Source organism: Rhopilema esculentum, chromosome 14 (genome assembly GCF_057945365.1).
Source record: "Rhopilema esculentum isolate cy_ngs chromosome 14, ASM5794536v1, whole genome shotgun sequence".
In the NCBI taxonomy this organism is placed as follows: domain Eukaryota; kingdom Metazoa; phylum Cnidaria; class Scyphozoa; order Rhizostomeae; family Rhizostomatidae; genus Rhopilema; species Rhopilema esculentum.
This window is the reverse complement of record NC_142828.1, coordinates 2719338-2731719: the sequence shown is the minus strand read 5'-3', so window position 1 is coordinate 2731719 and position 12382 is coordinate 2719338. Positions and strand designations below refer to the sequence as shown.

Sequence of the window (12382 nt, the reverse complement as noted above, 5' to 3'; positions counted from 1 at the left end):
AAAAAACTAGAGCAGGACCCGAACCTGCGACCAACGACACTGTATATCGTTATCGTACTACTAACATAACATTTTCTCAATCCTGTATCTGCACTCACGTACAGTTAGTACAAATCGCCCCGAATAGAAATGATATTTCAAGATTGATATTGGACACTGTGAATGAAAAGTACCATTTTGATTTTTCTTAAATTGTTTGTTATCAAAAGCTCTACACTGGACCGTGAAGTCATGTGCTGGTTGCTAAAATAGAAAGACTTTTTATATTGTTTACACTGTGATGGCTTCTAATTTCTACAGTATGCCTGGACAAGTTGCAATCATTCTTCAGAGCAAACAAAACACAGCTCAAATAATAAAGTGATGCATTAATGCGCTTAAATCTAAATTGCAGCCGCTGAGAGATGATTTGCAAAATTACTATCAAAGTAACTGCTCAAAGTCTTCACTTATCCCCCTCGTGGAAGAACCGTTTCATCCTCGCAATAGATAGCTTGAGATCAGGGCAGAGGAGGACGGGGCGCAGGAGTCGGAGTCGAGTCTCCGTCCAGGCCCGATCGCAGGCTATGCAATAAAAGGCTTCCTGCAAGATTACGAAGTGGGGGAGCTGAAAATCATAGATTCTTGCATGTCGAATCGTTCTATCAATGGAACTATTTTGAGGAAGTTTATGTATGCCTTGTAGAAATAGGTAGAAGGTTTGATGATATATCGTATGCACCTTTAGACAATTTAGAAAAGCTTCTCTGTATGTTACAAATGAGCAAAGAATGGATACAAAAGAAACGTAGATTTTTCCAGACGAAGTTAAGTGCTTTGCTCTTGAAGTAACAATGTAACATCATTGGACAGAATTATAGAAATTTCGTGTAAAAACAAAAATCAACATCGATCTCTATCTGAAGTGGTCAAAGTGCTTATAATCTACCTTTTGGCTGGACTTACTCCATGAGCCTCTGTTTCGCTACTGCCTAGCGAAACAGAGGCTCATGGAGTAAGTCTACCTTTTGGCTCCATTTTCTTAGAAGGAAACGGTGAAGAATAGAAAGGTATGACAGAAATGAGATACAACACCTTGATCATGCTTTATTCACATTAGCAAAGAGCTCATAAAATAGAATTTCAAAAATGTTGCAAAAGGCTTTGTATAGCGAACAACAATCGCAAACAGTATTCTGGTAAAAAGTAAGAAGGTTTTTTTATCCAGGTCTTATCCTATGTTGTCTTTTATCTACATAGGTAACAATGGGACTACTCAAGTAACTTCTGTTGTGTAGCTGCTCTTAACTTGCTCAGGAATTTTTGAAAATTCCACTTCCTGCAAATTCTTTATAGCGACTCGCATCTCAAATTTTTCTTCTTAAGCATTGTCTTTATTTCTACAAATAATTTTTTTGCGCAATTAATTCATGTTTAACTATGCTCTCTACGGCATCTGAAACATTTTCAAGAACTTCCCGCCAAAACTTGCAATAAAGTACACCCATTTCACTTAACTCATGCATTCCAATGTTTGGTATTGTCAAAAATTCAAAAATAATGTCGCCAGTTTTAATTAGGGTTGTGCAATACTTTTGATAGGGTACTGTATCTTTTTACTGAACACGACCCCTCAAAAATCGACAGCTAGAAAAGCATTTTATGCTCTGATCTGCTTTTTATTTGATTAATTATACATTGTGTTTGCCATGTAGGATTAGCTTAAGTTTAATCCATCTGCTTAAGAGTTGTATTGTGTACCAGAAATTGAAAAGCTGAAAATACTTCAGCAATTGTTTTCAATCAAAAATGTTAAAATTCTTACCCAAGCGTAAATCTGTATACTGCGTGTGTAATCGACTTCAAACAATTTTCGTCTTTTTCTGCCATTTCTCAATTCTACGACTTTCTCTCCCCCGGTGATATCTCAGATATTCAAGGACAGGCAAAAAGTCTTTTCACTCATAATTCGAAAGAACTTCGCAGTAGATACATATTGAAGTTCCTGGTGAGTTAACGCGTGTGTGTGACTTTAACTGCTATAGTTTGTGCATCTGTATGATATTATTGTTAATGATACCCTTGATTCCAATGTAACAATCATAAAAATTCAAGATATATATATATATTTATTCAGTAGACCAAGCCTGACAGAGAGAAATAATTTCCACAAGGGTGCTGCCTAATTGTAAAATTTCTGCACCTGGTCGGAACCGAACGCCAATTTTCTGCATCAAAAGCCACGATCATTCCACTGAGCTATCAATATATGGAGTTCCACAACGCTCAAATCTTGCTCCAATTGTTTAATCAATTCATTGCCTTGTTTTAGGTATAGAGAAAGGGTTTGAGAATGTGGAGAATAATTAACTGGCGAAAATCCACAGCGGGCGAGTACGCAGAAGCAAGACGAGAAACAGAAGTGCGATATCCAGGTATGAATCCTCTTCAAAGAGACTTTGTATCATGTCTAGGGTAGTGAATTTTGATCACTTGCCAATTTGATAACTGGTATAGCTAATACAGGGCTTTTGAATTAAACATCTTCAATTCCTGACTCCCCTTACCTTTTAATCACAACTAACACCCCAATGCTATCTTTTTTCTTTTAACTTAGCTACCCGTTCTACTCATGGTATTAAAGTCATGATCTACTCTTGGGTTACCCAAGTGGTAGCGCCATGAACGGCAAGGAAATAATACTGAGCTAATGATGTGGGAAATAAAAACAGCAACTGTTGAGTTGATTCAAACCCTGAAAGATGAAGTTACTGAATTTCGAAAAAGAGACGAAACCAAAGGGCTTTTGGATGCTACTGAAGAAGTCGCAGACAAATTAGAGTTGCCGCAACAAGCCATGTTTAACTTGGATGACTAACTAGGCCTAGTTTTGGACGGGAACATGCCATTTTGGTTAAAAATTGAATCCACAATTCAGCACATTTCTAAAAATGGTACTTATAATTCCGCAAACATGATGAAAACTATACTCATAATTCCGCAGAGAAATAAAGCATTCTCAAGACACAACAAAATCATCAATCAAATTGTTTATGTTCAATCATTCTTTAATTTCTATCTGGAAATTCGTTTTGCTAATGCTAAATTTCCCTCCTAATAGTAATAGTTTTGCAATTATTTCTCAAAATAGTACCCATAATTCTGCATGTTTCTTCAAATAATGCCGATAATTCCGCGCATTTTTTAAAAACTGATACCGATAATTCCGCGCTTTTCAGAAAAATGGTGCCCCTAAATAATGGCACATCCCTGTACCTCTAACCTATTAAGGTCCTCGTCGAAACTAGCAACTTAAATATCCCTTGCTAAATCCAACAACGTCCTTTTTTTATTACCCAGAAAAATTTAAAACCTTAAGAAAATTGAAAAATCACGGAAAATGTTTTATTCTCCGGAAATTGTCGTATTCTTTTGTCTTCTTAGGGACAGTTTGTTTTAAAAACGAGTACCCCGCAAACAATGTCAATCCCGACCTAAGTAGCTGCTCTTTCTTATAAATTCATGTCCTGTCATAATTTTAATATTTGTACGTTCTTATTGCAACTGGGATTCCATATTGTCTCTCCAGTTGCCTAGCCCCCTGTGGAAAGTCAAGCCTCCCCGTTGTAGAATTTCTAGCGCCGCCGTTGCTCGGGTGTTGGTTTGAAGGGGAATGATGAGGCAAAAAGAGATGCTGGTGATGATGAGACAACTTCCCAGCCACGCATTCCCTCTAAGATATCTTTTATAATCTTTTATAATTTTACTTGACTTTTATTTTAGTAGTTATTTGCTTTATTTCTAGGCATTCCAGAAAAGGCTTTCCACATGGAGCAACGACGCAAACGAAAGCGAAATGCAGAGCATTTCAATACTTTTATTTCCGACTCCACCCTTCATGGGCTGCATTTTTGCTTCGACAAAAAGCATTTGGCTCGTAGAATTATTTGGACATTGATTCTCATTTCGGCCTTTGGTTATGTTGGAGAAAAGATCTATGCAAGTCTGCTGCAATTCTTTCAGTACCCAATGAGCACAACAACTACTCTTGTCTATGACGAACCACCGATAAAACTCCCTGCAATATCCATATGTAACACAAACGATTTCAAAAGGTCAATCGTAGTGACAACAAAACTGGGCGACATTTTAAGGAACAAAACAGACAACATTACAGGAAGCGAGTATAGCTCTCTCATTAAACTGGGAAATCATCGACTTGTGGACATGCTTGTGACTTGTAGGCAAAGTCACAAAACATGCAATGTTAAGGATTTCGTTGAATATTGGGATAACTCAGGCACAGTACGCTGCCATACCTTCAATTCCGGCAAAACCGGGCCAATAATGACTATTAACCGGACTGGAACCACCGAAGCGATTGAGATGGTTATCAATATACAGCAATATGATTATAACGATTTTGATACAGCCGGTATCAAACTCATAATTCACGGCCAAGACCAAACACCGATCAAAACTGCCGGTTTGCTGCTCGCTCCTGGTACCGTTACAAATATCGAAATTAGCAAAAGAAAGGTAAAATAGAGTCATTATTTTTAAAATTCAGGGCCCACGCTACCGGGGGTGGGGAAGGGCCATGGCCCCCAACTTTTTTGGTAAGCAAAAACATTTCCATAAAGGCCCTTTTTAGCAACACTTAGTTTGATGTATAGAACTTGGCCCCTCCACCCTGAAATTATGTCATTTAAAGTTGCTATTCTTTATGTTGAGGAAACAGGCTGTATTGAAGAAAGATGGCTACTGGGATTAAGTTCTTTAAAGAAGGCCATACCAAAGGCTTATAATTTTAATAGTTTTGGCAACAAACTCAGTGGCTCAGACATACTACATCAATGTGCTGAAGACAACCTTTGTATTTTACACTAAAAGTCATGTTGCACTTTAACGAATGAGGAAGGATTTTTGCGTGGCAAAAGATGGAATATTTGTACACACTCTGTGACCTTCTTGCAACAATTGTAACATATTCACATTTCTGTGTAGTTGAACTTTCAAAGCATTGCACTTGATTTTAAACTTTGAAACATAAACGCAAAAAACCAGAATTCAAGTGTCTTTATCTTTTGACCACACCCTTAAAGAGTGGGACACGCCCTTTTTTGTCGGCAAAAATCATCTCTTCCTCTCTCCAAGTAATTTTCCTGTCTGATTCATCGTTTAGATTCAGAGAGTATGATATCGGCTATCTTGAAAACATGGACTGCTGGAATGTTGGAATACTAAACTGCTGGAAAAGCGGAATGTTGGAATGTGAATAAAAGAAATTTAGCCTTTGCACCTTTCTATAAGACAAGTTTTCGTATCAATGAACCCAAATTAGTTATGAATGTACTCGTAAGCATGAAGTTATAAAGGTTCTTTCCAGCATTCCATTATTGCAACATTCCACATTCCATGTTTTCAAGACAGCCGTGTGATACAGTAAAAACCCGCGTGTAAGAACCTTCTCTTTTCAGAGTTTGGCAAAACAGGTTCTTGTATCTAGGCTTGTATGTAGACTGTCTAGGCTAAATAGGTTCTTAATTAAGTTCTTAATTTATACTGTTTAGGTTTTGTTGTTGGTTATCAGAAAATAGCACTATACAGGGATGTGCCGATTGGGGGGCGTGGGGGGCGTCAAGCTCCCAATGTCTGCAAAGCTGTAGTCTATTTTTGCTGGATTAACCCAAAAAAGCAAAAAAACTTATTGATTCCCCTAAAAACGCGAAATCTACAAAAAATTTGTTTCTGTAAATCTAATTTCCTTATACTTTCACACAATTTTTTGTTCTAACTTTGTTATCATTAGGTGTATATTTGATAATCCATCTCATTTTTAATACACATTTTAAGGAGAAATAGTGAGTCAAAAAAGTGTAGTTGGTCACTTTTTTCTGAACGCCACCACCCCCCCCCCCCCCCCCCCCAAGGCTAAATTGTTTAGGCACATCACTGACACTATATCTGGTCTATACTTCTCTCTGAATATTTGATTGTGTACTAATGTTGCCAAAAGCCTACCAACAATCGATCAATGATTATTACTGTTTATAAAATAGAAACTATTACTGTTTCTTAATAACAATTCAAATTTAACATACACTGTGCATTTTTAGTTCAAACTTAACATACATTGTGCATTTTTAGTTTTATTTTAATAATTCAATTTTCAGTCACCTTTGCAGTTTTTGTAAAAAAGTATAGTACTCCACATATAACAACCTATAAGAACCTGCCTGAACAGGTTCTAATTTTTTGGAGTATTAAAAAAGCAAATTTCTGCCAAAAAATTCTTAAATCCCAAGGTTCTTACACGCGAGTTTTTGCTGCATCTATGTTGTGTATCAGTTTGTGCTTTATTTTGGATAGTTGATTTTGCATTCAATAGAAATTTCAGTAATCCCTCAGGGGGACACTCCCACAAAGTCCTGACAGGGGGTCCAGTCGGATTGAGGGTCTTTCCAAATGGCCCAGTTTCGATAATAACATAATGGCTTTGTTTAGCTTGCGATTGATTATAGACAATGAACAAGATTTTATTTGTCCCGGCTTCCCGAATCTACAACAGTCAATAGCTAAGAAGTTTGTCAAATAAAGACCAGGCCCGCACAAAGAAATGGATGCTACTAAGGACATAATTTCCGTCCTTATGCCGCCATTTGAGGGTTATTGTCAAAAACGTCTACCATTTGATTGTAATTTTTTAACGTTTTAGCTTTGGCCCTCTTTGACCCTGACTGGAACCCCCCTGTTAGGCCATAATGGGAGTAACCACCTCCAGGAGTAATCTACACTACAGCTATATCAAAGCAGATATAGGATGAAGCCCTGATGGAACGGTTCCATTTGGAACGGTCCCAAATACTTCATGCTTGCGTTTACACGAGAACCTTGGGGCAGTTTAAAAGGTTCCGCTCTAGGACCCTAGCATTGATACAAGGGAGGAGTAACATGCGCAGTTTTTGGCGCCAAAATCTGTAAATCAGATAATCGAATGGCTCATGTTTATTTTGGACAAGAACACACAGAAACAGAAGCTAGAAACAATACACCTACAAATGTTTTGGTCTAAACTGAAACTGAAACTGAATAAACAAAGAGATCTCATTTGGCTCGGCTTCAAGCGGTTCTGCCCGTTTACACAAGAGCCAAACGGAACAGTTCCAAATAGAACTACTTCTGTAGCGGAGCCAAAAGAGAACGGGTAGCAGGTCCCAATAGGAACGGTTCCAACAGTCCTCGTGTAAACGCAACGAGGCGTTGAAACCGTTCTGGAACCATGGAACCGTTTGGAACCGTTCCATTTGGAACCGTTCAATTTGGAACCGTCCCATTTGAAACTGTTCAATTTTCTCTCATGTAAACAAGGTCTTATGCTCGACAGCGTTGGATGGGACTCTGTTGCAGTCCGTAAAATAGGGGCTCTGCTCAGTGTTTTCCACAGGCCCCTTAATGCCTCCCGTTACGCCACTGCTTTCATGGCTCTTCCTTTAAATCCTGTTAGATACTTATATTGCTCAAGTTCACATCATTTTCATAAACTTTTAAACTTCGTCAACTGAAGCTTCTTTAACTCAAGCCTCATTATGGACCATTATGCAAACAAGGCCGTATTGACCTTTTTTAATGCTATTCCTGCCATTTTTAACCTGGGGGTATTTTAGACTACGTTGTAAGCTTTTGTAAATGAATTTTATATATCAGTTATTAGATCACTTTCCTTTTCTTAATTATAAATCATTTGATGGCAAAATGCATACATAAATACACACATACATGCTAATTCTATGAATTCTATGTACGAGCTTCATATATTACTTTCCCCGTGTCGTAGAGAGTGAATCTCCAGCATCCATACAAAACTAATTGTGGAAGTCTCAAGCTCAAAGCCTTTGATTCATACTCGGAGCATCTTTGCTGGCTTGATCAGCTGACGTCATATGTTGTTGACAAATGCGGTTGTGTTGATGCCTTCATGCCAGGTAGGCTTCCATTCGTCTTTATCTTTGAATCTTTTGACCGCGCGCCAGTTTAAATTTGGGAGGGCTGAAAAGGGCGTGACCGAAAAATTTTGAGGTCACACCTTCTAGAACACAGGAAAATGACCCTTTTAGAAAATACTGGTTTATTTCTACTGGGGTTTTATAAATAATCTGGTTCAGGGAAGATATCAATAGCTATAAAAATAGGTAAAATTAGCTTGGGGATAATAAACCATCAAGAAAAACAGCTAGAAATTGAACAAAAGGGTTACCAGTCAAGAAAACTTGCTGCTGAGGAGCATACTATCCAATGTTGCATTAGAGCATAGTTAGAGTAAACTTTTCACAAAGTTTTCTAATATATTATTGAAAAAAAGTAGAGGGGCTATAGCCCCTGCTAGCCCAATGGCTGCGCGGTGCCTAGGCTCAGTGACAACTTATCTATGCATTGACAAAACAAATCACGACCCGCGCCACTGATCCTAAACTGGAGGGGCCAGCAATGTAAAGAAAGTTTCCTCTTACCCTCTCTAGCTCCAGTTGGGGCAAACATTTTCCTGATGCTGTTTTACTTGTGGGCTTCGGACTTTATCTCCTAAAAGCTTCCATAAAAACTTAACTTTGTATATAATTTGATGGTGCTTTGCTGTCGTTCCTACCGTTCCTAGCTGCTAGATACCTAGTGTGACATTATGTCCATTACATCTCATTTGTCATTTAATTAAAGCGATGCTTCTGCTTACAAGTTTAAACTTTATTTACTTTAGTTTTAACACTAGGATTAAGTTTTAACACTTACGAGAATTTTTGTCCCCCATAGGGAAACACAAGGTCTGTGACTTCAAAACAGTTGGATGCGTTTGGAATAATTGGGGTGAGTATGTTTATTGAAATAAAGAATTATTTCTTAATTTACTTTGTTTTTTGATTCTTTAAAAACTTCTTTTACTTCAATATCGGGAAAATTTCTGAATTATGGTGTATGCCAACTTTCACTGATAGCGAATTTGCGCCAAGAAAAATTCTAATTTTGCAATGATAATTTCAAATCCGTGCAACGTTAACTTTTTCATACGATTATGGACCAGCAATATGTGCAGTAGTACAGATCTTCCCATAGTGATCCTGCCCTATCTTCTTCTCATAGTGAAAGGGTTATGAAGTATGTTTTCATGTACGTGTTCCAAACTAGACCTCACTTGTCTGCCATGCATATGTTACAGTGGTGGCGCCAGGGGAGGGCTAGGGGGGCTACAGCCCCTCCGTCGGAAGCATCTAGCCCCCCCCCCATCGGAGGAAATTTTAGGTTATTGTCGGAGCAAATTTGACAAAATAACGTACGAAAAGTGCTCATTTTAGTCATTTTAGCCCCCTGTCGGAAGCTCCAGCCCCTCTGTCGGAAGATTTCTGGCGCTACCTCTGATGTGTTAGTTCTTAATCCACCAGCTTCTCATATTTTAACTATACTCTTTTATTAGAGAGGTTTGACATCGAGCAAAAGTATCAATGCCCCATTCCGTGCGTGGTAGAAGAGTTCATCGCAAAACAAAGCTCTGCAATGTTCCCATCAAACGCCGCAGCAGATAACCTTGCAATAGACCTGAACCTAAGCGGAACAGCCATGGAAAACAGACTGTTCATCAGGTAATTTTAAATTTTGATTTGTTTTCTTATGATTAGTACATAGTTTGCACAGAAATACATAAATGAAGCCCAATTACACAAAAAAGAATATTAATGACTCAATAATTTGATCAAAAAGCTCAATATTTTTGAATAGCTTTGGCACATTAGAGCTCCACTTGCATGAACTTTGGTGAAGCTGATACAGAAGAGGCAACCTGTCATGATGTCCTCATGTGAAAAGATCCATTCTGGCTATAAAATATCAAATTGATGACAAAATTGTTCTTAATTATAATCATTAACAGTAATATATATACGTTGCTATTGTTATCTTCATTCTGTTTCCCTTCTAGCAGAGTAAATAACCTTATATTTAGTTTTAATTGTCTAGCTTGTTGAGTTACAATGTGTATGCCAACAAAAAACACACAGAAAATTCAAACAGGTTGTCCGGCCGATCACGATTATTCATGATTGATGGTTTTGGTCTGGTAATTTTAGTAGTTTTAGTCTGGTCGTAAAATGTATTTATAACATTTCAGAAAAAGCAAGTTGTTATATAAGTGATAATTAGAAATTTTTCATTTACTTTTAGGGAGAATTTTCTCAAGTTTAAGGTGTTCTTTGGAGAATACAGCTATGAATTGGTTGAGCAGGTTCCAAGCTATGACTTGAAGGTGTTACTTGGTGAGAATAATGTTTATTTCTATGCCTGAACCGCCAACATGCCATCATATATAAGCATCCCTTCATGTTATGTCCTTAAGACCAAAATGGATCTTCATTCGTTGCAAAAGTCAGATTGCACACACTTACTGTTATTTGACAAAAAGGAGATGTATAGTCACCTCCGCTTATATTCACTCTGGTTAAAGCACAAGAGTAGCTAAAAATACTATTTACAACATTCGAATGTCCTTATTATCAACTGTCTCCGCTTGAAATTCCACATCTTCGTCCTTATCTTCCTTTTTCTTTAATCCCTAGACTTACCTATTTCTTGTAAATAATTTTCAGTCGTCAGCATACTTCAGTCGTTCAGGGGATACTCAACCTCTCTCACTTCAGCCACTAAAATTGACAATTTTTCAGGCTCATCCATCGCGTTAATTAAATGCTATTTGAATATTTGAAATTCGTTCGCGTTATCTACCTCTCATTTTAAAATCTTATCTTGCTACTCGCGTTAATTTGTGATTGCATTAATTTGTTCCGCGTTATTTGGTGTACCGCGTTATTTTCGTGTAACAAGGTATATTATTTCTTAGGTTTCTAAGAACTTCTAAAAGGTCGATGTTAATTTGTTCTTATATTGCATAGCTATAACATTTAATAAACCTGAAATAACGCTTTGCTATGACTCCTTTATAGATTTTAATAAGTCAATGAAACTTGATCCTTTTCAGTAAAAACAAATTATTTTTAGCTAATTCATTTCTATTTACCATTTCATTCCAGGTGACATTGGTGGCCAACTTGGTTTGTTTCTTGGTTCAAGTCTTTTGACATATGTCGAGTTTTTTGACTGCCTTCTTATGATTATATATACAAAATTTTTTGAAGTTCTTCTGCCAAGGTAACAGACCATCACCGCACATTCAATTTCTAGTCCAGAATTTGCAGACACGGGGCCACTGTTTAGCTGGCGGGAATTTATCGCAGATATTCTGTAGCCCGCTCAGAAGGAGAATTCGTTCATGCAACCATAGTGATGCAACACACAACTGGTATATTATGATGTTAAATTTTCAATGACGTCACATCAAAAAATTGAATATTTGCAATACTACGTTTTAAAAGTTGAAAATTCACCAAGCTGTGTATTGGGACCAAATACCCACTTAATACAGGATTCCGGTTTTGCCTATGCAATTGGCACAAGTGACTGTGCCCATGTATTGTGCTCTCTGTCGGTTGTTTAACATGACTGTAGACTGTTTCAATAACTCGTAGTTAGAACACGTCTTGTATAAACTCCAATGTAAATAACAATTAGCAATATACTAGCTACGGCAATGGGATTGCTGACCCAGGTGCTATGTTTCTAGAAAGGGACTGTCTTCCTTGTTGCATACACCACAAGTGACTGTGCTCATGTATTGTGCTCTCTGTCGGTTGTTTAACATGACTGTAGACTATTTCAATAACTCGTAGTTAGAACACGCCTTGTATAAACTCTGTTGTAAATAACAATTAGCAATATACTAGCTATGGCAATGGGATTGCTGACCCAGGTGCTTTGTTTCTAGAAAGGGACCGTCTCCCTTGTTGCATACACCATTGCATCTCGGTCTGCCAACCCACCATTAAACTAAACCATAGAAGCCAAGGTTTATGGGTTTTTTCAATTAACGTAAGAATCCCAACGAAGTATCTGTAATGCTTGTCTTATAAATGTACATGTATCTTTGCATTTTATTTCATATAAATCTTCTCGCCAAACGGGGTGCTGGTATTCTTTGTAAATGTCTGTCTGGGCAAGCTACATCATTGTGAATCCTGTTATTGCAGTGCAGATTGCCATAGAAATGATATATGACATTCAATGTACTATTACATCAATAAAACTACAACATCAAGAAGACATGTTTGGACTGGCCTGGCATATACATATTGCAAAATTAGGTGTTTTATGCATTAAGTACAAAAACTTTTCGCACAAACATTTTGACGAAAATTTTTTCGACTGAATGCTAATTAAGACGAAAATTTATCGCAATGAAATTTATTGCTTTTAAAGATCATGATAACTGGTCCATTGTAACTATTGCATATAATCAGAAATAGCTTTT

General features: G+C 37.4%; 1 protein-coding gene across 4 annotated transcripts in view; it reads left to right on the top strand.

The window, feature by feature from the left end:
- Positions 1 to 12035, top strand: part of LOC135696044 (acid-sensing ion channel 1B) — a 29263-nt gene extending 17228 nt beyond the window's left edge. For all 4 annotated transcript variants that reach the window (XM_065215312.2, XM_065215309.2, XM_065215310.2 and 1 more), the window contains exons 2-8: positions 2312 to 2414; positions 3785 to 4518; positions 7817 to 7964; positions 8785 to 8838; positions 9443 to 9608; positions 10186 to 10277; positions 11049 to 12035. In XM_065215312.2, coding sequence (XP_065071384.1) covers positions 2333 to 2414; positions 3785 to 4518; positions 7817 to 7964; positions 8785 to 8838; positions 9443 to 9608; positions 10186 to 10277; positions 11049 to 11170 — 1398 coding nt within the window. In that variant the 5' untranslated portion in view covers positions 2312 to 2332 and the 3' untranslated portion in view covers positions 11171 to 12035. The remainder of the gene's footprint in view (positions 1 to 2311; positions 2415 to 3784; positions 4519 to 7816; positions 7965 to 8784; positions 8839 to 9442; positions 9609 to 10185; positions 10278 to 11048) is intronic.
- The last annotated feature ends 347 nt before the right edge of the window (positions 12036 to 12382 follow it).